The 26,143-nt window shown below is 36.8% G+C and overlaps 2 protein-coding genes across 2 annotated transcripts; one reads left to right on the top strand and one right to left on the bottom strand.

Annotated features, from left to right (window-relative positions):
• The first annotated feature begins 409 nt into the window (after positions 1-409).
• Positions 410-1,165, top strand: gjz1 (gap junction protein zeta 1). The gene has a single exon (XM_030122697.1). It carries the CDS (start codon positions 436-438, stop codon positions 1,147-1,149), a length of 714 nt encoding a protein of 237 aa, XP_029978557.1. The 5' UTR covers positions 410-435; the 3' UTR covers positions 1,150-1,165.
• On the bottom strand, positions 809-25,814 carry LOC115410849 (circularly permutated Ras protein 1-like). Its single transcript, XM_030122696.1, has 21 exons — positions 25,736-25,814; positions 25,406-25,512; positions 22,992-23,246; positions 20,081-20,317; positions 17,167-17,301; positions 17,005-17,085; positions 16,833-16,906; positions 12,055-12,228; positions 11,911-11,952; positions 11,025-11,114; positions 10,790-10,941; positions 10,609-10,690; positions 9,387-9,517; positions 7,701-7,785; positions 7,489-7,595; positions 7,261-7,373; positions 4,866-4,983; positions 4,142-4,282; positions 1,982-2,075; positions 1,865-1,891; positions 809-1,747 (listed from the first exon to the last, which is right to left on the bottom strand). Exons 2-21 carry the CDS (start codon positions 25,494-25,496, stop codon positions 1,658-1,660), a joined length of 2,319 nt encoding a protein of 772 aa, XP_029978556.1. The 5' UTR covers positions 25,497-25,512; positions 25,736-25,814; the 3' UTR covers positions 809-1,657.
• Between the last annotated feature and the right edge of the window lie 329 nt (positions 25,815-26,143).

The following is a 26,143-nucleotide window of genomic DNA, read 5'->3' on the forward strand; positions in this document are numbered from 1 at the left end:
ATAATTTCACTACTTCTCATGAAATGATTGTGACAATGTAATTTCTTCTTGATGAAGTGTAACTGGGACTCATGTAATCATTGCACCTAATAAAAGGTGATTACTGGTGTGGATAAATAGGACTAAAAGGAAAAATGTATCTGAAAATATTATTCCATTTTATAGGCAACAGTGCAATTGAATAATTTCAATATTTAAAACATGCTTCAGTCAGTGTTTTTGTGAGTATTTGAAGTGACAATGAAAATAACCAGTGATAGAGAATAGAAAAGGTACATGGAATCTGTTCATGGACTTAAAGGATGTGAATGATCATGGAAATATGATACTGTTCCCTGAACTCACTGAAAAGTTTTTACATTTTGTCTTTATTAACTTGTTGGAACCCTGTAATAAAAAGATCCCTCTTCCCACAGTGAATCTCTGGTTGTAACCATGGCAGCCATAGTAACGGGCCTTATTCCCATCCTCCGGACAGCGGTGGATGCCACCACCACATACAAGTGCCGCTCCCTGTGGTTCGGGTTCCTGTGCATCCGTGTGGTGATCCTCTTCCTGGCTGAGCTGCCCTTCACCAAACTGGACGCAGACTTCACCTGCAACGGCACCAGGGACAGCATCTGCAGCAAACTATGCTTTAATGAACACTTTAATAAGCCGATGATGGTGGCCTGGAACTTCATCTTCGTCCTGGTGGTTCTCTCCGTCCTGATCATGGAGCTGTTCACCTCCCACCTGCAATCCCTGGCCCAGAAGAGGAACTCCCAGATGAGGAGTGATGTGAATCTGGAGACTGGAGGCACAGAGGAGGCCCAGGTTGTGTCCACAGACACTCGTGGCAAGGCTTTTCTAGATCTCCACAGAGACAGAGGCACTGTGAGCGTCTACCTGCTCAGCATCGCTCTGCGGGTTCTGGCTGAAGCCTGGTTTGTGTACGTTCTTCTGTTTTGGAACCTGCCTGCACTGAATAACAACCCATATAAGTGCCCCACACACATCTGCAGAGAATTCCATGTTTGTGTTGTCAGGGCTGCACCAGAGAAACGCATGTCCATTTATGCTTTGGCCTCCATATCAGGCATGATCATTGTGTGTTCTCTCTTATTTTGGATTTACTCCATTGCTCACTACTTGTGTAATTTTCATTAGTTATATTTATTAGTGAATATAAAGGATATAGTCACAATTCACTGAGTTTTCACTGATACATTCTTTCTTATTATGTGTTTAACGTATGTTCAATAATGCTCTTCTTTTCTTTTTATTGGCTCTTGTTTTTTTTCTGCTGACACAAATGTACTGTGTGTTAGCTCTGTGATGGTGTTTCTGAGTCAGACTTTTCCTGCATGCTTTGGTCACTGCAAAAACACTAACTAGGCCACAGGGATGGTGTCAAATACACACCCATATGTCCTGTATACTCCATCAGCAGATTTTAGTACTGCTGGAGGAGTTCATACAAGTCCAAAAATCACTTCTCTCGTGACCCAGATGATGTTTTCAGCTTATTATGCACAGTAATTTGTCTTTGTCAATGTGAAATTGTCAGGTTCAGTTTCATCCAAGTCATCACAGTCCAACAACTGTATATTTATGCTTGTCATACATGACTTGAGCTGCTTCCAAGGAGGTAAAAGGTGGAAAAGCAGACACTTGGCTAGAGTTTGTGTTTATCCTTCAGTGAGATGGACTTCCTGTTGCTGTGCTTCATGGTGTAGAGCAGTGCTGCGCCAGCATCTGTTAGAGACTGGAGGCAGGAAAAGAATGGAAGAATTATCGGAAAAAGTGAAAGTCACTGGGTACATAACTAAGAATGAACTGTCTAGTGTATAATACAGAGGATGTTAGAGATGATTTGAATTACCTGTGAGTCTGAAATGACAGAATTTCTCTGGAAAAAGAAAAAAAAAGATACATGTAGCTGAGACCCCAACCCATATGCAGTACTGATATACTAATATACTGATACTGTAAAACATACCCTGGTGTAGTTATGTATGTTGTTGTATATTGGCTCCATTGTTTTAATCCATTCTTGATATATCTGTTTGTCTTCTGCATTGCGGTTGTGCTCTCTGTAAAAACAAAGAGACGTGTAATGTCGGAATTTGCAGTGTATTCATACAATAAATCACATTATTATCAGTGTTCTTACTTTTTTATTAACATATATATGATTGTAAAGATTTAACATATGATCTATCAGAGGCAATTAATCCTGCTTTGAGCATTATTAGGCCACAGTAGGTTTGAGGCGGGGGGAGAGTAGGAAGCAAAATTACCAAAATGTACTCCCACCCCCACCCCCTGCTGTTTTAATAAGTGCTCCCTAAGGTGTTTCAGGTTGTTTTTCATCTTTTTGAGGTGGTCCCCAATAGTCTGTGGTGTGTGTGACACACAATTATGATCTGTAAATTGACATTTCGGACAGGCTTTTATAAAATATATGTTTCTTAAGTGTTTGAGACAGTTGTGAACACATTGATCAGTTGTCTTTAAGGCTATCCTTTGTGGTAGTTTTCAGGTGGTGGAGCACTAAGACCGTCCTATGTCCAATGTGTGAAAATGGACACATTGGAATGTTTGATATACAGAGGTTGGTTGTAGTACAGAATGTGACATAAGACTTTATTAGATTAGACTTTATTTTCACACAAGAACTCTAAGGTATTTCATGTCTAAATTAATTTAATAGAAAATAAGCACATGAAAACCCAGTTAGCATTTCTGTAGTTGATTAAGGATCCTTTTCATTTTGTCTTTGCTCTAAACTTCCTTTTTTTCTGCAGCTCTATCAAAGACTGCCTTCATTTTATTTCACAAAAACAGTCTAATAAAACCATGTAAAACAGTCTCCCGTTCATTTAAACAACATTAACCTATGACATATTAACTGATAACATTTAGTTATTGTTTATTATAATGTTGTGATTACATTAAAATGGTTACAGTATACCATAGAATGCCATATGTAATTTGGTTTTAGTCTCTAACAAAGTGTCTGATAAACAGATTGCCTTTAAATAAATTAGTGCTGTTAAATGATTCTAATTTTTAATCAGATTAATCACAGGGTTGCTGTGGATTATTTTCGAATAATCACAATTAAATATCATTAATTTTTAATCTATATTAATCACATTTCATTTTGCATGAGTAAACAGACTCAAGAAAGAAGGGAATATATATGCACTTAACGTGTTTATTAAACGCCTTCAACAGTTTCAACAAAACAACTTGAAACAACTGTTCCGTCTTAGTTTTTTTGTACTCAAATATCCCATGGAGAGGGCCGATGTGCCGTTTAGCATCTTTCACTTTTATTGGTGGGTTTTGTTGCCTGTTACTATCAGATTAACTGCCCATTTGCGCATGGATGACGGTAACTCTACCGGACATACTGCACGAAATACATTGGCAGAGACATTCAGAGTAATTCTGCGCTGCAGCTGGGTTAATTGTGGTAAAATTTTTAATCAGATTAATTATGATGATGGATTAATCTGCATTAATGCATTAATTTTGACAACCCTAAAATAAATATGTGGTAATGAATGTACACTGATATCAAATCATTGCAGTGACAGCAGGGCTCAGTACCAAACTTCAATACCTCATTGGCACAAAAACTGCTTATACACTGATGAGTATCCAAAAAATATTAAGTCTCATTAATGGCAGTGTGTTAAGAATACACAAATATCTTTTTTGCATCTTTATAAAGGATATTTTGCTATTAGATGACTTAAATGATCTAAAAAATAAACTGAAAATAAATATAAAACTAAAGATGTGAATGGTAATGTATGTTATAACTCTATTTTTGTTAAAATGGGAATTATAGGCATTTGTTTTGGTGCCAAGGTATTGGTATTGGTATTGGTATTGGTAGGTGAAATTTTTATTATAGACCCATTTTTCCAAAAACACACAGTAGATTTGACTGGCTATGGCAGATTTGGTAAAGTTTATGTTACATTTATGTAATGTAGACAAATTTCACTTTTTACTACTTTTGTTCATGTCATCATCATGCATTTTTACTACAGTCTTTTATTTATCCGGCCTCCACAGTGATTGAGGCTGACTTAATACATCTTCTGTTTACTCCACACACACACTAATGTGGCCTCTGACTCACATTGCTCTCTCGATCAGCTTCCTCTGCAGCTCGCCTTCTCTCCTGGCGTCCAGGAAGCGGCCTCTGACAGCCAGAGCGGCGCTGGCCTGTGACGAGTTGAGCTGAATGATGGCCAGAGACAGATTGAACAGGGCCACCGAGCTGTGGAGGAGGGTCACACTTTTATCATTATAATGCTTTTCAAACATTTAACAGCTTCAGTCTTGCAATTAAATGACCCTACAAACACAGACTGGGACCACTTTGGAAGGGCTCAGACGATGAATCGCATGACCTTCATTCAGTGCATGAAGCAAGCAGACTGAGCTGAGAGGTTCATTTACCGTGTGACTCCACGGAAATGGACGAAAAATGTGATTTACACACTGAGCCATTTCTACAAGTTGTGATGCCTCCAACAGCCAGTCTCCCAGGATTATGAAAATGCTTTGCCTAAGGGTTTCCTGAGTATGATATTAAATAACAGGTTTAATCAGTGTTTATCCTCAGGGTGAGAGTGCCTTGTTGATGAAAGATGTCTTGAGATATTTTCACTTATTCATCTGGCAAAGCTCTAAAGTGAATGAAGTGTTGTGTTTATGGCGGTGACAGAGGAAGTATTTAGGCCCTTTAAACAAAAGTACCCAAACATCAGTGGTAAAAGGTAGATGTGTGGAGTCAAAATATTCAGTACAATACTTGATTAAATGCACTTTTCAGTGGATTATGGAAACGTTCTCATCACCTGTCGTCAGTAACATCTCGCTCTGCTGTTATCACTCTGAGCATTGTCCGTCCATTCCTGTGTCTGTATCTGATCAGCAGCTGGACAGACACACGGCTTCCAGAAAACGGCACTGACACTAAACAGAACAATGGGATAATCAAAAACTGAGCAAAAGACTTCATTTTCTGTTTTTGTGAAGAACAATAAATATGCAGAGACAGAAATATGCTATTTGACAAACTACTGAAAGTGTCATCGTCTATGACATTATATTTCACATTAAAAGACTGCAAAAGTTAGTCTATTAATGTCTAAATATTCAGTGTAGTATCAGTGATGTATCTATTCAGTGTGTTTTGGGAAAATGTCTATATTTGATTGTGCTTTCTTTTTAATTATTTTTTTTCTTTAATGGGGTTATATGTAGTATTGACATACCACAGTCTAAACAACAAGGGGAGGCCTCACACCAGAGCACACTTATGACTACCAAAACCACCACTCACTGAATAAACTACAAAAGCCATTATTTATACACATCTATATTATGGAATCACCAAGTTTTTTTTATGCAAAAAAATTTGTAGATGGTCAAAATAACACTGTGTCTGTAATCTTCTTGTGTTGCATCAGCTGATAGTTTACATTATAGCTCTGTTAGCTTAGCTCTGTTTTTAGACAGAAAACAGTCACAGTTAAACCACAAATCATCTCCATTTTCTGTTACAGTTTAGTCTGAACAATGGATGAACAAACAGGAACTTAGCAAAGATAATAACATCATATAATAACTTTATACCTTCATAAACCTCATAATCAAACTCATGTGACCATGTAGAAAAGGGGGGTCAAACTCATGTTAATTCAAGGGCCACATTCAGCCAAATTTGATCGGAAGTGGGGCAGACCAGTAAAATAATAACATAATAATATATAAATAATGTCAACTCCAAACTTTTCTCTATGTTGAGTGAAAAAAGTAAAATTACATTATGAAAATGTTTACATCTGCAAACTATCCCTTAAAGCAATGTGAATAACATGAACAAACTGAAAAAATAAGTGTAATTTTAACAATATTATCCATCATTTCATCATTTACACAGGTACATTATAACTTACAGATCACTGTGGATCTACAAATACAGAAAACACTTGGTAACAGACATAATATTGTTAAAATTGCACATCAGGTAGGTCATATTTGTTCAGATCATTCATTTTTTTGTGAAATTATACTTTGTTTTGGTGGAAATACATGAAAATGTTTACATTTACAAGGTGAAAATTTTGGAGTTGTGAGTATTTATCGGATATTATGGTAGTATTTTTCTTAAAATTGAATTGGTCTGTATACGGCCCCTGAACTAAAATGATTGTTAATATCTTAGTGTAATTTTAGCATTTCACAAATTCATCCCAAGGCCCTGGACCCTTTGGTGGGCCTGATTTGGCCCCCAGGTTGCATGTTTGAAACCCCTGATGTAGAAGAAACGCTGCCATTTCAGCATCAAACTCCATTCTTTACATTTACAGCTGTGTCCAGTGGAGAAAATAACAGCAGTGATTCTTGTTTTTCTCACTTTGTAATTTCCTTTGACTCTAAAAGTTTCTCAGTAGTTCTCATCCCATCTGGTCACTTTCTGGTGTTTTGGTCAAAGGCCCCGTGGTGTTAGTTTTCCTCACCCATGGGAGACCGACAGAGGAACTAACTTCTCCCAATTTACATAAATAAATTCAGTCCTTACTTCTACAATCCAGTACCCTGGTGTCTTTAGCATTACGTCAGAGTTCTTAGATTTTATTCTAAACACTTTAATGATATGTTGATATTGTGCTATTTATTGTGTTTTTATTCTTTCTTAGTATCTTAGTCATTTCAGTGTTGAATTTATTGCCTGGTTGCTGTTCTATGAGTACTGACAGGTGAATGTGTATGTGGCTGTCATATGCTGCTATGAATGTTTTGCATTTGTTTGTTTGTTCCCTAATTGTTTGGACTTTCAATAAGGCAGGGTAACTGTGAACTGAAGTGCCCTTCGGCAATTAATAAAGTAGTCTGAATCTGAATCTGATAGTTTTAGGTAATTTTTTAAATATTTGAAAGTAGAAATACTACATATAGCCCCTTTAACTTCTTATCTCTCTTCTTGGTAATGTGATAATGTTGGACATGTCCCTATTGTCCCCACTTTGTCGTTTTCAGATGTAGTGACTTTGGCTCTGTCTTTTACATTCATCTCAGTTTGAGACAACAGAATCAACAGCTGCAAATAACACAGATCACCATCTTGCAATGTTCAGCAAGACCTGGCAGCGCACGCCACCACCACCTGCGACTAGCCTTGAAAAAGAAACAAATTAAATGAACCATTACTGTCAGTCTGGCAGCGAGGATATTATTTTTTGTCACCTTCTGCATCATGTTCATTGGCTCCAAACTGGAAGGTGATTTCTTTATCTAGGTCCACGTTCCCCACCTCCCTGGTTCCTTTGTGACCAGCCTCCCTCTTGCCTCTCATTTGTCTGGACAATGAGTGCTCATCAGAAGATCATTCAATATGCATTTGAGTCCATTAATGCTAAAAATGAAGTTAATACAATTTCTTTAAGGTATTTAAAGTGCACATTTATGTCTTACAGTGACTTGGGCAGCAGTAGTGACACAATGCAGTGTGTAGCTATGGTCCTGTTCTCAATGATCTGCTCAAACTCTGGGTGCAACCTGTAGGGACTGGCTATTACCACCTGAAAGACAAAAGATCTGATGAATCTAAAGAATGATAAACAGAACAAAAATACCTTTTATAAAAGGTCTGATAATATAACTTAAACTTTCCCGCTGTCTCTTACCTTCCCTCCAGTGCGATCAGCTAGTCTCCCCAGCTCATCCAGCCTGCAGTCAGTTCCCTCTATTGACAGCACAGACACGGTCACACTGAAAACAGAGCAACAATTCAGCATCAACAGTGTGTGTCGACACAACAGACTACCTTCACCTTTAACAGACCCTTTTCAGTACTACTATTACTACTATTAGGCTTACACCTTAAATAAGTAGGTGACTGATTTATGCATTTGTCTTGAATGTGATCATGTTCTTATTTTACACCATCAGCTGAGTTTTTGTGCCCAAAACTTGTATTTTGCACTTTGCTCTTAAAAATATACATTTAGTTTTGTTAATAAACCATTCTTAAAATATTTTAATTGAATTCAAGATACAATACTACCATAATATTGTGGCATGTTTGCTGCAGCGCATTATGGGTAGTGGGTATTTTATTGTAAATGTGTTATTTTTATGTGCGAGAATTCAGCGGGGTTGTTGTGTTAGTACTAGTTTTGACTTAGTATGTATATGGCAATATTTATTGGCCTTTTTGTGTATTTTCTTTGTGTTTTTGTAATTTCTAAAGTTGCACCCTGAGTGAGAGCCATAGGCAGAGCAATCGCTATCCTGTTGTGATTGTTCTTTAATGTTTCTTCCTGCTCATCAAATTAAAAGCACAACTTGTGCTCATACTTAACACAGAGCTAACTTCCTGCCAAACTTCCACCTATACAACAGTTTGTTGCTCACAATAACAATATTAGTATTACATAGTCATTATAACAAGTGGTAGATCTGCAATACACTATAAAATCAATGAAGAGGAAACATATCATCTGTTAAGAAGCAAACATAGGAATTATGGATCCACTCTGCATTGTGGTATCAGTTTCATGGAACCTGACAAATGAGGAGAAACAAAGTGCAAAATGTGCATTTTCCTCAGATCCTCTTTAGCAGACACACAGACTGCAACTTCCATGTCCATGTGTGCCATCACCATTATCCTAAGAAGTAGTTCCTGTCATTGGCCGGAGAATTTGTTTATAGGACCTGGTTTTTGTTTAAATGGAAATATTTACTCTCTGGCCACTTTATTAGATACACCATGCTCATGCTGGGTGTACCTAATAATGTGGCCGGTGAGATTGTGTTGCGTCTTCTGAGATGCTCTTCTCCACACCTCCTCTGTAACTAGTGAGTTATTGTTGCTTTTCTCGGAGTTCGAACTACTGATCCCTGGCATCAACAAGGTATTTTTCCCAGAAAACTATTGCTTACTGGTTAGTTTATTTTTTTTGGCTCATTCTTTGTAAACCCTTGAGACGGTTGTGTGTGAATATCCCAGTAAATCTGAAATATGCAGTTGTTCTATATTTACTTTTATCACCTTTGTTTCCTATTTTAATGTTCAGGTTGAACTTCATCAGCTCATCTTGAACATGTCTACACGTCTAAATTCACCTCATTGGTACCATGTCTTAGGGCTATAGGATATTTGTGGCCACAAGCAGTTAAACAGGCGTATCTAATAAAGTGACTGGTGAGTGTAGGTATTTGTAACATATCACTAGAAGAAGTAATACAATATGTTGTCATTCAATATCTTTTCACGCTTTGAAATGTCACTGACATACAGCACAACATAAATTAAAATTCAAATTAAAACGTCCACTCTTGACATTAGATTGGCAATGTGTACCAACCCCTGATTGGCAGCATATTGCCCAAGCTCCTGGTAGAAGATGGTGGATGAGAGGAGGGTGCGAGCATCATTATCCTCCACTTCCAGATTTCCTAATTCTGTGTTGGCCTTTCCATCTGTACAGATAATCACCTTTGAGTTGGGTGGGGACAGAAGACAAGGATGGTACTGTTTAGATATAACAAATAAAATACAATCCTCATAATGCTTTGCAACATGAGTTGCAAGAGAACATCAGTGTTCATGCATGTCTTTACAGTTCATTATAAGTAACTGTAACTTTTATATTACAGTATAAATTGATATGAAACCTCTACTTCATTGTTATGATGGAACACATCTTACCTAAGAAAGCTTCAAGTCCAGCATGTATTGACATGTAGTACAATTAAAAACTACACCCAAATACAATTAATAAGAGATTCATAAATGTAGGACCAATAATTACAACTTTGTCTACTGATACACACACTTTTAATAATTAATTAAATTAACCCTTTCATGCAAAGTGGTCACTACAGTGGACAGTTACTCTACAGCTTTAATCTTGTATATTCATGGGTTTTGTTTTAGTTCCATATCAACCAACACAGTGGACACTTATGCATCATCTCATAAACTGCAGTTCATTATTATAACTTTGGTGTTCTTGATTGGTTCTTGAATGCAAATCAATTGTTAATATTTATTTTTTGCATATTATCTCCATGAAGTGAGTAATAACTAATATTAGAATATGTTAAAATGTGAGAAAACATCAGATTAGCTGCATTAAACATGGTTTCATTTCACTGTTTTCATATCACTTTATGGTATTGGGTTTTAAATACATGTTTCTTTGCTTCAAGAATAAAATTCATGGTGTAGCTGAGTGGACATTTTTGTAACTCCATGAAAAACAGGTTGATTAAAAAAAAAAAAAAAAAAAAAAAAAATCAATCACATTGTTTTTTTTTCATGCCTGAAGAGGAATAAAAACACTCAGGAAAAAAATCTTGATTAAGGTTCTCATAATTCATGCATAAAAGGGTTAATTTATGAATTCATAGAAATGAGTCATGCAACTGAAATGAAGCTCAAAAAGGCTACACCTGTTTTAGTTACTGTTTTAGTTTACCACCGGCAAACTCTTCATTTTATCCATGTGAAGAGGTTTGGAGAGCAGAGTGTGTGAGGTATCTTTCCTTCATGTAATCTGTTTTGTGCAGATCAGCAGAACCTACCTTTGAACCTGGGTGTCTGGAGGCCATTGCAATGGTCAGAAGAGCAGCTGGACCCAGAGCTGTGGTTCCACTTTCAGTCAGCCTTTCAGTAAATATAGAATCAGTCTTTGTTTTAATAAGGTATGATGTTACTCTGTCATTTAGTACAGATAAAATTACCACTCATATTTTTTCTTCTTACCCCATGACTTGTCTCTGTAAGTAGTCCTTGGTCTGTGAGACTGGAGGTGGACTGGGGAAGCTGGCCGCCACCTCTTTGAGGTAGTCGCTGTCGGTTAACTCTGCACCACTGACATAGTGTGTTTTAAAGTTTTCATATCCATGCAGTGTGACCTGATGATACAAACCACAGGCATTTAGAGTAAAGAACAATGTAAAAAGCAGACTTTAAGAACAGAGCTATGTGTGTCTCTTACCTGGTAACTGAAGGTGATGAGTCCCACACGAGTATTTGGTTGTTGTTCACTTAGTCTGTGGACACACTGTAACACTGCCTCCTGCACAAACTGGATTGAAAACAGTGGTTTGCTAGAAATAACCAGTTGCCAGCGTTATCAATAAAGGCAATGACTAAAACTAAGAGCGAAAAAATCATTGTGGCAATTGTAATACAAATAAAAATGTCAGTGATGTATATACAATGCAGTACTAAACAAAAACAAAAACAGAGTTTCAGGTGAAAATCAACTTTGATTTCCTCTCATTGTAATTGTTCATTGTGTGCAAAAAAAAAAGTCCTTACACACGATGGACTCAATAGTAAGCAATGATTTTATGAGTCATATTGGATGCCATGCATTCTGTCATCACTATAGATAGATAGATAGATAGATAGATAGATAGATAGATAGATAGATAGATAGATAGATAGATAGATAGATAGATAGATAGATAGATAGATAGATAGATAGATACTTTTTTAATCCCAATGGAAATTGAAGTAATTAATAATAATACATGAAAAACTACAAATGAATAAAAACAAGCTGAAACTTTTCCATTTGTCAAAATAAAAATAAAACAGGTCTTTAACAAGTGCATAAAACTACTTATACACCTGTAAAACTAACTAAACCCAATTAGATTCCTAAAAACTAAATAAAAATGAACTTTAAACTAATTCAACAGTATCTTGATCCCATCTTGTTGCAGTTATTGTTGTGATATTTCATTATATTCACTTAATAAGGGTTGATTTTCCATGGAATCCTTAGGGATTTGTCTGACAGGGCTTGGAGATTTTTGAGTATAAAACACATGAGGAGTGTGAACTCTAATGTAAAAACCAAACTAAAAACCTACCTGCAGACGGGATCTGTGGACAACACACTCTCCTTCAGTCACCTTCAAACAGCAGAGATCATGACCACATTAGAAACTCTATGAGATGTTTTTGTGAGTCTGTCAGTGCAGCAGTAAACACATTAAACACAGCAGGGCTTTTACTTGGGACGTGATGCTCATGGAGCCTGAGGTGTCGATACAGAAGAGCAGCAGAGGATCAGCAGCAAACTGAGGCTCTTCATCAGGACGGAGACAAAACAGGCTCTCTGGAGGACACTGTGGTAAACTGGGAGGACTGGTCTGGTCCCAGGACTGACAGAAGTAGCACACATTTATCTGCAGGACAGCATTAAAAATAAAACTGTTATTAATGTTATTTGGGTGCATTTACTGGTGGTAGAAGAAATAATTAGATTCTTTACTCGAGTAAAAGTAACACCACTGTGGAAATTCACCACAATAAGTAAAGTTTATGTATTCAAGCCCTTACTTAATTAAATAAATGTATGTAAGTGTTCCAGCAAAATGTGTTTTATTGAGGAGTCAAAGTAGTCCCTGTGCAGTAAAACAGTCCTGTCAGTTTTACCATCATATATTTGTTAAATTTTACTGCTGCAGATGTTTTAGACATTGTACAAACTTTAGTAGCTACTACTTTGTGTACTGCATGGTGGTTTGATAAACATTAAAGTATTATTTTCTATACCATTATCTTATGTTTATTACATCGCCATCCAGCAATGTGGCTCTAAGAAGTAAACTTTTCATGAGCTCAAAAACAGGCCTGTTTTCAGCCTTGTGACAATGTGTTTTTCAGTTATTCCATAAGGAGAATTTCTCAACCAACAAACGAACACATATACACAGGTTTATCACAAACACTGAATGCTGAAATATTTGGAGATACATAGTTTACACTGGACAAAACAGGGCAAAAAAATTAAAGCTGTCAGGCAAATGAAGTGGAGTCAAAACTGCAATATCTGCGCTTGAGCTGTTGTGGAGTCAAAGTATAAATCTGCATCAAATGGAAACACTCATCTGAAGACAACTAGGAATAAAGGTAATTTTTAATGGCATGTAATGGTGAGGATGCAGATTGCAAGTAACTGAATACCCCTCACCTCACCCACCTCATGATGGGATATAAAAGTCAGTGTTTATCCATTATGTGCCTTTTACCTCCACCAAGGAGGTTATGTTTTTGCCGGCGTTGGTTTGTCTGTCTGTCCATGTGCAAGATAACTCAAAAAGTTATGGACGGATTTTGGATGAAAATTTCAGGAAATGTTGATACTGGCACAAGGAACAAATGATTAAATTTTGGTGGTGATCGGGGGGAGGGCTGATCTGCCTTGGTGGAGGTCTGCACTCTCCGAGTGCTGTTCTAGTTAGTTACTGTTGTTGTACTGGTACATCCACTGTCTATACTTAGTAGTAGTATTAACAGTCATGCAGTTTTGTTCTGGTTTTTATACTAACACCAGCTGATCTACTTTTGACAGTTCTAGTTCAGTTATCTGTGCATCAAATGCATCCATGTGTCTCCCCCTACTCCCCCCTTTCTCCCTCTCTCCCCCAGTCTCTCTCTCTCTCTTTGTTTCTCCTCCTTTACACTCTCTCTTTTACCCCAACTGGTCAAGGCATCCTCCAGGAGTCAGGGTCTGCTCCAGGTTTCTGTCCATTAAAAGGAAGTTTTTCCTTCCACTGTCACCAGTCACAAGTGTTTGCTCCTGAAGGGTTCTGTTGGGTTTCTGTAAATTGGCTTCAGAGTCTGGTTCCAACCGGCTCTATGTGTAAAGTGTCATGAGATAACTTTTGTTATGATTTGGCGCTATATAAATAAAATTCGATTTGATTTAGTTGGTTCCTTGAGATTTGTCTGTCCTTATGTAGAGTTTGTGTTAGAGTCAGTTTTGTGATGGGAGCGAATGTCTAGGCTAACGACTGTCTCAGCTGCCCACACTCATGATAACAACCACAGTACACTGATTCCTAAGTACAAGCCTTAGGGTGATTTTTCTGCAAAGATTCTTGGAGTTCATCAGTGCCTCTTCCACTCATTTATGGCTAGAATCAGAAATGGGAATCAAGAAGTGGTTCCCAGTAGCTCAATTTCTTGGCACTGGTAGTGTGCTCGCTTAATGATTGCGTCTTTTGATTACATCAGGTCAAATACATCACATCATTTTTGTATTTTGGTTCAGAGGTGCTTTGAACTATGGTTGTATTTCACCAGTAAAGACAACTCTAGGACCATTTACAACAATTGCAGAGCTTCCATTACGACAAAGGGGGGAACACCTCTAACATGCAGAGATATTTAGACACACAGCATCCAGTTAAACTGCACAAATATAACATCTTTGACTCCTTAACAAAGGGGGCGGTGACTCCTGAAGTGGGAGGTCAAGGCCTCCTCTTGTGTAGCCGGTGACATTAAACTCTTCTAGGTTCTATTAATACTGTTAATGTTTGTGCCATTTCACTGTGTCAACCTGCTTTTACTTTTACTTGATGAATAATCTGCATGTCCTATAATTGTTTATAATGTTTATGTCGAGGCTCAGGGGCTGCAGCAGGTAGCTCTCACACTCCTTTAACTACCCCTTAAAAACCCTCTCTGTGTTTTGTTTGAATTGCATGCAAAACATTAGTGGATATTTGACATTAAAGAGTTAATGCAAACAAAGCCATTTGTACTCTAGTTTATTCTCTAATCAAATTCAATCCATCCATCCATCCATCAAAATGCATTTATATAGTGCCAAATCATAACAAAAGTTATCTCATGACACTTTACATATAGAGCTGGTCAAAACCAGACTCTCAAGCCAATTTACAGAATGCAACAGAATCCTCCAGGAGCAGACAATTAAATTCAATGAGAGAATCAATAGGGAACTGCACCAATTAATTAATGGAGCTGGATTTGCTAAATTCTTATCAATTCCCATTCCTAGCTACAATAGTGTGTAACATGAGCTACACTGAATTAAAAATGAAGTCAGTGAAGGTCACAAAACAGCCAACTCCCCGAAAAAACAGACTTCAACACAAACCTCCTGTGATCATACAGTCATGTTTAAATGTTACACAGTATGTGTTTAAGGTTTCAGTAACTCAGGTTCAGCTTATGGTCTGAAGGTGACAGTAATGTACCTGAAAGCTGAATGTAACACACTATAAAACTAATAAAAGGAGGAGAAGTTCTGAGCTACTGCAGATGCATGAGCGTGTAACATGCTGGATATGGATTTGAATTTGTGTAGGTAGATCATCTTATTTCTTATGAACTGAACCTTTAAAATACAGGCTATTTGCTTATATTCTACCTCTGCCATTTAATCTGAGCAACAAGAGCAACATCTGACAAACCAACCTTCAGTCTGAGTCAATCAGAAAAATCCCACATACCACTGTTTCATTATTCTATGATTAATATTGTATATGCTTGATCCCTAAAACAAGGAGATTTACAGTTACTATTTACATTTGAAAGGAGAGACATTTAACCCATAAAGGCCCAGTGCTACTTTTGTGGCAGTTCCCAAATTAATTTTTTTCTGTTTTTAACCTTTCTGAAATGATTTATCACCATTTATCATATATTATCCTCTGTATTTTGTATTGTTTTCAGTGAAAATCAGGTGTTTTTCTGTATTTAATTCACTGGTCATGTAGGGGTTCATTAAAGCTAAGACTAAATTCAAAGGTTATTATATAAAACTGAAGAAAAAGTAATTTTTCAGCAAAGATACCAATAACTGAATGCAAAAACAAGTGTCTCCGTCCACTGTCATTGATCCAACTGGATGGATTTTACTGGTGGATCAGTGTTGTAGAAGATGACTGTGTTTCCACTTTCACTACATGTAACATCTCTGTCTGTTTGTTCTGCTTTTCCTCTCTCTTCCTCTCTCTCTCTCTCTCTCTCTCTCTCTCTCTCTCTCTCTCTCTCTCTCTCTCTCTCTCTCAGCCACACCTCCTCATCTAATTCACCCTCACCTGTGAACACAGCTGGGCTCATTAGGTGAGGGTGTATATATTCACCTGTCTGTCCTCTGCTCTCTGCCAGATTGTATCTACCGCTGTGTGTTGCTCTCCTGCGTGTTCTCCTGCCTGCTCTTCTGATCCTGATCCTGTTTGTTCCTGACCTGCCCTGTCCGCCGCCTGGAGATTCACCTGCCTGCCTGTTCGACCACGTCTGCCTGTCTGAGCCCCCGGTAACCGACCAGCCCTTGTCCGACCATGTCTCTCCGCCTGATCCCCGGATGAAAGACCCACCTTCTGCCCCCAACCACGTCTCCTGTCTGCTCCCCTTTGGCTTCGTCTGGCTCTCTTAGTTACCGACCCCTCACCTGTCCCGGACTCACCTTCTGCCTGCTCCTCGTCTGTTGCTTGTCTGCTTGTTAATAAAAACTGTGCTCATTGAGCACCTGAAACTGCACTTGGGTCCTCCGTTGTACTTGTTTCGCTACAGAGCCTCTGAACGTCCAAATGGGTCATATCTGATGACCATGACAAGATGACGAACTGTATTTTACACCAATTATTCACATGTTTTGAAATGATTAGTGGATTAACAGGTATTAAACAGTTTACATTTACAGCTTTTAATGTTTTTATCTATTCTTGTATTTTATTCTTTTATTTAGCTTTTATCTGTTCTGTATTTTTATTTATTTTTTATTTTATTTTTACAGCTCTATGTCTTTTACTCTATTCTTGTATTTTACTCTGTTATTTTGGTTTTTTATTTATCTTTCTGTACAGCACTTTGGTCCACTGTGGTTGTTTTAAAGTGCTTTACAAATAAAGTTGGATTGGATACATCAGTAGATGGTTTTGGTCGCCAGTGGCTGTTTGGGTCTTTATGGGTTAATCATGTTTCTTCTTATGCAGTTTCTACATAAAGGTCAAATGAACAGTCTAGTTACCACATTGTCATAACAGGAGTTCAACACAGCTCCACAGTGGGAGCAACAGGTGGGCTCTCCTTGCATGGGCTGCACTGCAAACATCATCAGGATCATCATTAGTTATTAACACTGATATTGAACACAGATTAATGATAATGGAGAGTTCATGACTGCCATAAACGTTACTAACCTCTTTCGTCTGACAGGAGTTTTCCTAAACTGATGAGGACAACGTTGGGGTTTCCCTGCAGCGGCCCGTTATCCACAGAACCTGAGTGATGTTGACAACAGTGTTTGGAATTAATGTCGGCAAAGAAATTGTTGCATTGTTTTAAAAGACTGTTTCTCTTACTGGTCGGTGGTCGGGCAAGTGGACAGGTCGAGGGTGATTTCTGAGTTATTGAGGAACATGAGCGTGGCGACGGTAACAGCACCAAATACTCAGGCATCGACTTCATGAAAGAAGGTCTAGGAGGGAGTGGTGGGACTGAGGTTTGACATAAGAGGATATGGATCAGTGTCTTTTAACAAATGAAACTGCAATGTGTATCAAATTATCAGTCTTCCATTATATTTATTACAAAATAGAGATTTTTTTTTTATTATATAGTCGTAGAAAGGGGGTCTTTATCACTAGACAATGAAAAGATAGTGATCTAAAGGCTCCCAGTGTTAACTAAATTATCATTATTGAGGAAATATTGTTCAGATGTGGTAACACCATCTGGACAATGTGACTGAAATTAATTAAAGACTGTGTTTACAGCTTTTTACAACTGTTCATTATATTATGTAATGCTAGAAATTTTGTAACGATGATTTATTTTCTTGGTTATAAATTACTCAGTAGAAGGAGTTAGCAGAAGTTGGGTTCATCCACTCAATATTAATTTTAGTCCACTTCTACCAAACTCGGTAAAATGATCCTCAAACATGTGTGTAATATAATAATTTGACAGTGTTGTTTTTTTAACTTATCAACCACCACTACAGTTAAGAAAAATGTTTTATTCAATGAACAGAAGCTCAGAAAGTCCAACAGGTGAGTGAGCTTTCAATCACAGAAACATATCATGCATAATATTCTACTGTTGTGCTAATGGGGAAAAAAATTAAAGATGGAGCAGAATTACACTTACTAGAGGGTCCCAATAAAACAACACAGTATTTTTAGAGAGAAGTTCAGTGTAAGTCTATTTGGGACTTTATGTTGCAGCATCTAGTGGTCATCAATGGTATTATACTTCAAGATAATTCATAATATTTATACATGGGCTAGACTTAAATTTTGGATGTTATACAGTCAAGATAATTGCATTTAGAGGCAGCACTGGACTGAATGACCAGTGAGCAGGTCATTCCTTTGTGGGAGGAAACACAGGGCAGAACTTTTCCACCAAGAAAACTGAGGATGAGAGAGTGGACTGAACAATACTAATGTGAATCTGTACGTAATTATCTAAAAATACTAAAACCATTTTACAGTTTTTCTCAGTCGCTTTGGTACATTTCTAAGATCAGAATTTAAATTCTCAAAACTACTTGTTCAGTCTTCACATCGTGTCACTTGTGCACATCAAAAACACAGTTTCTCATTTCTTTGAAAAGTTGGAAATGCTTTGGTACATCCATGCAAATGATTATGTATAATTCTCTGCTGTTTCCTACATTATCAATTGCTTGAAAATGTATAATAATGGGTCTCTGTTGAATAGTCTCACCCCCCACAACATTTAGGCATTAGTTCATCGCGTAAGTCTTTACATTGAAAATGGTTGAACAAGTTGTCATAATATGTCAAGCAACAGAAGATATTGTTGTGATGTGGATGAGAATTGAACACCCTGGTGCTAAAAGTATTGAAGTCACAAAAAACGTCTTTATAACGTATTCATAGGGTGGACTTAGCTAAACAAATACAACATGTTCATATGCTCAACTTGAGTTGTCCAAAAATGTGGCTTCAGTACTTTTAGCACCAGGGTCTTCAATTTGTGGCCCAACAGACTGCACTGTACTTCCTACAGCACTGCATGGACAGTTTTCCCCAAGGAGATTGTCCTATGTTCACATTTCTACTTTTGTTTTTTTCTTTGTGCTATGCAGTGCTGTCTTTTCCTTTTTGTATCGCAATGACGTGGTCTGTCAACAAATTAAAGTACAAACAGTAAGAGCGTAAATGTGAATCTTGTCCATTCTCTGGCAATCAATCTCCCACATACAGGGTGGGGAAGCAAAATTTACAATGAACATTTAGTTGTTTTTTCTCAGCAGGCACTACGTCAATTGTTTTGAAACCAAACATGTATTGATGTCATAATCATACCTAACACTATTATCCATACGTTTTCAGAAACTTTTGCCCTTATGAGTAATCAGGAAAGCAAACGTCAAAGAGTGTGTGATTTGCTGAATGCACTCGTCACACCAAAGGAGATTTCAAAAATAGTTGGAGTGTCCATAAAGACTGTTTATAATGTAAAGAAGAGAATGACTATGAGCAAAACTATTACAAGAAAGTCTGGAAGATACTATTAAAGAAGAATGGGAGAAGTTGTCACCCGAATATTTGAGGAACACTTGCGCAAGTTTCAGGAAGCGTGTGAAGGCAGTTATTGAGAAAGAAGGAGGACACATAGAATAAAAACATTTTCTATTATGTCAGTTTTCTTGTGGCAAATAAATTCTCATGACTTTCAATAAACTAATTGGTCGTACACTGTCTTTCAATCCCTGCCTCAAAATATTGTAAATTTTGCTTCCCCACCCTGTACACTAAGGTGTAACTTACAATTTACAATAAGTGTCATCAAAACTTTAGCCATAGTTTACATCAGAACAACCGTCCAGAGTACAGTGTTATATTGACAACCTGACTAAGCAATTTGACTGTCGTATCTGTACACAACACAAGGACTTGTCATTCTGATGGCACTGACATATTCATTGACACAGATATTTACTTTGGAGAGGTGAGCTTAGATTTTTGACAGAGTGGCTTTTGCAGGTAATCCATGGTGTTTTGCTATTTGTTTTGAGAAATACACTTACTGTTCGGCAATATCGAGGATGATTCAAGAAATGTACCACAGTGACTGAGAAAAACTGTAATTTGTAGCTATACATTTCCATAAAAAAACACTGAAGTGAGAAATGGGCTCTTGTGATACTTTCCATGATCACAAATTCCACTGAATAAACAAAATAATTTTTCAGCATTTTAAAGTAACAGAAATTATCTCAAAGATGAAAACTTGTCTAGTCACCTGATGTCTGGGCTGGTGCTCCATTGTCTGTGTCAGCTGGCAGCTTTACCTCACCCCCACTGCCTTCTGGGATATTGTATGAATAGTTTGGGTCCCAGGGTTGAGCGGTTAAATCCGGTTCATTTTGAGGCAGGTCGTAGGTAAACATGTGGTTGTTGGTGTTGGAGGACGTTAGAGGTTCACTGTAAGGAGGAGACTGACTGTTGGCTGCAGGTCTCATGTGTGGAGGGAGAAGAGCTGGAAATATTTATAAGAAAAAACACTGAATATCTAAGTACTGAGATTAAAACCAGTCACAGTCATATTAGCATTTGTTGGTTTTATGTGGTAGTGTCTTCTGTAAGCTACTAAAATGCACCTGATATTTTGTTCTCAGGGTTATGGTTTGGAGATAGCACAGAAAACACAAAGTAGAAATGTTACCCCAAAAGCCTAATAGGCATAATGTAGAAGTTATGTGGTGATTTTTATCATTAACTCATAAAGACCCAATGCTACTTTTATGGCAGTTTCCAAAAGATTTTTTCTCCATATTTATTTATTTATTTATTTATTTACCCCCCCCCCCACATATCTTTATTAATTTTCAAATTTTGAACATTAAGAAACACAAACACAGAGGAAAAGAATAAGAGAGAAAAAAAAAAAGGAAAAATTGAAAAACAAAACAACAAACCAAAAAACCCAACTGCCTCCACCCCACCCATACCCTGGCTCAATCATACACACACACATTATTCAACAAAATATTCACCAATCTTAACTACAGCACCTAGTCAATCAGGACTCTCAAATCAGCAAAAAATTCCAAAAATGAATGCCACTTCTGCAAGAACTTGACAGTATATCTTCTTGTTGTATATTTGATTTTTTCCAGTTTAAGAAAAGATACTGTATTCTTAATCCACTGAGATAGTGAGGGGGGTTTAGAAGATTTCCATTGTAGAAGAAGACGGCGTCTGGCCAGTAATGATGTGAAGGCGATGGTCTCTCTTTGTGTGGGAACTCAGACTAGTCAAATCAACTGGGGTCCCGAAGATGACGATCAAAGGGCAGGGTTTTAAACGTACGCCCATTATAGAAGACAATGTCTTAAAATAGCCAGTCCATATTTAGTTTTTAAAGTGATTTATTACCTTTTAAAAAGAAAAAACGATGATCCTTTGTATTTTGTATGTGAGTAAAAATCATGTATTTTCCTATATTTAATTTACTGACTATGTAGATGTTCATAAAAGCTCAGATTGATGTTAGGAGTTATTATATCAGAAACAGAGAAAGCTGAAGGAAAAGTTTTTTGGTTTTTTTTGTAAAATCTCTCATTAACTGAACATAAACCAAGTGTGTCCATTCAGTGTCATTGATCCAACTCCATGGGTTTTACTGGTGAATCAATGTAGAAGATGACGGTGTTTCCATAGTAACCACAGAGCCTGTGAATGTCCAAATGGGTCATATGTGATGACCATGAAAAGATGAATAACTGTATTTTACACCATTTATTTACCTGTATTGATAGGTTTAGTGGATCAGAAGTTATAAAACATTTTAGATCAGTATGATTTTGGTTGCTAGTGGTTCTTTGGGTCTTCATGGGTTAAGCATGACGTTGCTCTAAGATGACTTAATGAAGATGAGAACCAAAAAAATATAATATTCTCCATCGTGTGTGAGCTCATTTAGTGTTGTTGATAGTTGTGTAACACCAAAGGAGCTCATTTGTGAAAGTACGGCATGTGGTTTTTGTGATGAGGCCTCATACATACATTTGACCTTACAGTTCTTCTATCACAGCCTTTTTTTTGGAGGATATACCAATGTTGAAACTAAAAAGAGTGATTTCATAAGGGTTAATGCTTATAATAGGTGATGTTTTGCATGAAAATTCAATAACTTTGTAGCACAAGCCATTGGGTGAAATGTAAAGGTCATTCTTTTTATTTTAAAATGAGCACCCTAAAGTGTACACTTGTCTCACAACTACTCCGATGACGCTGCTCAGTGGCTAAACAGGTAAGATGGTGATTTTACTGGTCAGTTGTGTGTAAATGCATGTTATTACGATCAGGATGGTTCTAAAATGAAAGCCTGGTTAACGAACAAATCAAGATTATTCACTGCAAAAATCTAAATCTTATCAAGTATATTTTTCTCATTTCTAGTCAGAATATCTCATCCTACTCAAAATAAGACATAATCACCTGAAGAGTAACTTGTAAGTGAGATATAAGAACTTATTTTTAGATAATAGATCTTGAAAATCTTATTCCAAGACATCTTACCAAGATCACTTTCACTTGTTCCACTGGCAGATGTTTTTTTTTTTTTTTTTTTTTTGCTTAATTCAAGATTTTTTTTTGCTTAATTCAAGCAAAAAAAATCTGCCAACAGAACAAGTGAAAATGATCTTGGTGAGATTTCTTGAAATAAGATTTTCAAGATTTATTGCCTGAAAATAAGTTCTTATGTCTCACTGAAAAGTTACTCTTAAGGTGATTATGTCTTATTTTAAGTGTGATGAGATATTTTGACCAGAAATTAGAAAAATACACTTGGTAAGACTTTGATTTTTGCAGTGTTGACAATTATTGTCTATTTATTGTCTCCCCAACCCCCCACTGTTTATACTTATATTCTGTTTATAGTTGTATTTTCTTCTGTTTATTTTTATTTATTTTTTTCTTTTATGTTCTTATTGCACTGTGGGTCCTTAGAGTTTTGTAATTTAAGTCTTCTATATGCATTGAAAATATGACAAAACTGAAAATAAAGCAGACTTTGACTTGAACATGTCTGCTTTAAGTCTTAAAAGGTCTATGTTTAGTGAATAGTGGAACAGGAAGACAACATTAATCTTGTGAATGTTATCCTTAGTCATATGTGCTTGTTGTGATCAAAACGTTTCCAGTACCTGTCTTTCGTGGGGGTGTTGACTGTGGAGGTGTGACACTACTGGAAGAAGCTGCACCTGTTTTTCTGTGAAAATCCGTATTCTCATAAAAAGGAGTGGGCTTCACAACCTTCTTCACCTCTTTGTTTTTTCCCAAGTGTTCGATGAACTTGGGAGATGAGGGCCCAGATTTGCATGTTTTGACTTCTGCAGAGCTGGTCGGAGGTGGAGGGGGAGGCGATCGAGGACGGATCCGATTAATAGGAGGAAGAAGAGCTGCGAAAGCACACAAACGAGAAATAATACACACAGGCTGTTAATTTGTGAACAGCAAGAGAGATATGAGCATAGATGAAACAACTGGTGCTGTAATGACCTTTGTTCTGGTAAGAAAATGTGACTCAGGTGAAAGCTGGCTTTTACTGAGTGAGGCTAAGTATGTGAAAAGAATGTTTTCTCTAAGATAAAAGGGGCTTATGTCACTCATTATGTATGGTATGAAACAGTACTTAACTAAACAGCAAGCTAAGATAAAAAGAAAAATCTACCATAAGAAATGAACAATGTTTGATGTGCAAATCAATTTTGAAGTTATTTCAAGATAAAATATTACATATTTTTTTCTGGTCTTGCTCATTTTTCCCTTATGCCGTCTCAGTTACTGTGATGACTGAGACATGGTTGTGTAAAATAATGAGTTAGTATCACTAAATAATGACTTAGTACCTAGTTACTAAATCCTTACTTTGACAAAGGATCTCAATGTATTGTATGGATTATTATATACATAGAGATCACTTGTGATTATTTTGAGATTTTAAGTAGGATGGCAGTGAAATTCTGGGTCAATACTGACACCAGTGTTAACAATAAACAGTTGCTGCTAAACATTTTCTGTTTGTGTATGTTGTTTTTGTTGTTAATGCCATTTTTGTACCAAGGAAACAAAGACATCCTCTTCAAAAGTTATCTATTTTAATTTCCAGCCCTCAATCGTACTAAATGAGCACAAATTTAAGTATACACATATATGAAGCAATCTTTAATCACAATCACACAGCAGATTAATGTTGGCCACTACCATCTGTGAAATGATACTTTTTCTGGTTAAAGGAGATGTCAGTCAGCTGATTTTGGCCAGTACCTACTGTATGTTCAGTGAATAAGTCATTATTATGAGATTCTTAGTCATTATTATAAGATACTAAATCATTAATGTAAAATATCAAGTTATTATTATAAGATATAAAGTCACCATTATGAATTAATAAGTCATTATTATGAGATGGTATGTCATTAGTATAATATATTATGTCATTATTAAGAGTTAACAAGTCCTTAATGTAAAATATTAAGTCATTACTATAAGAAACTAAGCCATTATTATGGTTTAATATGTTATTAATATGAGGTACATCATCATTTTATTTACAGAATGTTTTTTTCCATCACAGTGAAGAAATGGCCTTCTACATCTCTCTCCCTATCTACTACTAAAATAGTTAAATGCTCCTGTTTCCCAGAATGCTTTTTGTTATCCTACAGTGAACTGAACTGCATTCAGCCTTGGGTGATACAGTAAGCTATATGTGGGTGGTGAGAGTAAAATAGACACAGTGGTAAGTTTTGTGCCTCTGTGTCAGATTTCTGTTTCTGACTGTCCATTGTACAACAACTAACCAGAAAATAAAGAAACTGAAATCTTATTTCATTTAGATACAGGAGGCTTGTGTCAAACTCTAATCACAGTTGGAAGCAGCAATGAAAGTATCTGCTCATGATCTGTGGAATTTTAACCCATAGAGACCCGAACAGCCACTGGCGACCAAAATCATTTACTGATATAAAAAGTTAAATAACTATTGATCCACTAATCCTATCAATACATGTAAATAATTGGTGTAAAATACAGTTTGTTGTCTTTTTATGGTCATCAGATATGACCCATTTGGATGTTAAGAGGCTCCGTAGTGAACGTGGAAACACTGTCATCTTCTACAACATTGGTTCACCAGTAAAACCCATGGAGTTGGATCAATGACAGTGGATGGACACACTTATTTTTAGATTCAGTTAATGATAGATTTTAATAAAAGAGTCACTTTTTCTTTCATTTTTTCTGTTTTTTATTTAATAAAATTCAACTTTTTCTGAGCTTTTATGGACATCTTCATGATCAGTACAGTAAATATAGGAAAGTACCTGATTCTTACTCAAGAACACAGAATACAGAGCATAATATTGGAATAAATCATGATAAATCACTTAAGAAAAGTGAAAAATAGAGAAAAAAACTGCCATAAAAATAGCACTGGGTCTTAATGGGTTAAAATGCAGAATAGAAGCAAAGTGGATGGTGAAGAGTTTATTTTTCAGTAACTATGGGAGCTGTTACATTCAACGTCATGTCTTGGTGAGAGAGAAGAAAATCCTACCTGAGCGTTTAATGACATTGCTGACGGTTTTTTGGCCATCCCTCTGGTTCTGTACGGGCGGCACATAAACAAATCCACAAGCAAATTCCATTGATGAGCCTTTGTGCCTGTGGGAAAAACAACAACACTGACCTCGACATTACTCCTACTTAGATATCACAGTAAGCGAATGAATGACGATTAACAGTAATTATAGCAGATACTGGCACACCTTTAAGAAGTGTCCTTATGAACAGTATACAGCCCACAAGTGGCCAGTCTGTCGATTACATAAGTACATTTGATAAAAACACATAATCAAATCCTCTGAACATAATGAATTGTACTCACTCATGCAGAGTCCTTTCAGTGCTGTGTACTGTACAACCATTAGCACCAAACCTTACATGAGATTCAACCCCTGTGTGACGTCTTGTCATTCATTGTTTGTGAGACATCTTGTCCAACAGGTTTGTTTCCTTTTAGTCCTCTGCTGTGTGTGCACCGAGGTCGCCAAGTCATGGTTTTATCAGTTATTGCTCAACTCTAGTTAAACATTTCAGGTATACAAATGGAAAGGGTGGATTAATAAAAACTGAATTGGCAGATAGGGCAGTTAAATACTGAAGGTAAAAGCATATTAGCTGTCAAAGTAAAATAAGATTTAGAGCCAACAGGAACACCCCTGTCCCATGATTCCACTGTCTGTCATCTCTGCTGTGAACAATAAAATAAAAGGCACAGGTACACGCCCATCAG

This window comes from Sphaeramia orbicularis, chromosome 19, assembly GCF_902148855.1.
Source record: "Sphaeramia orbicularis chromosome 19, fSphaOr1.1, whole genome shotgun sequence".
Lineage (NCBI taxonomy): Eukaryota > Metazoa > Chordata > Actinopteri > Kurtiformes > Apogonidae > Sphaeramia > Sphaeramia orbicularis.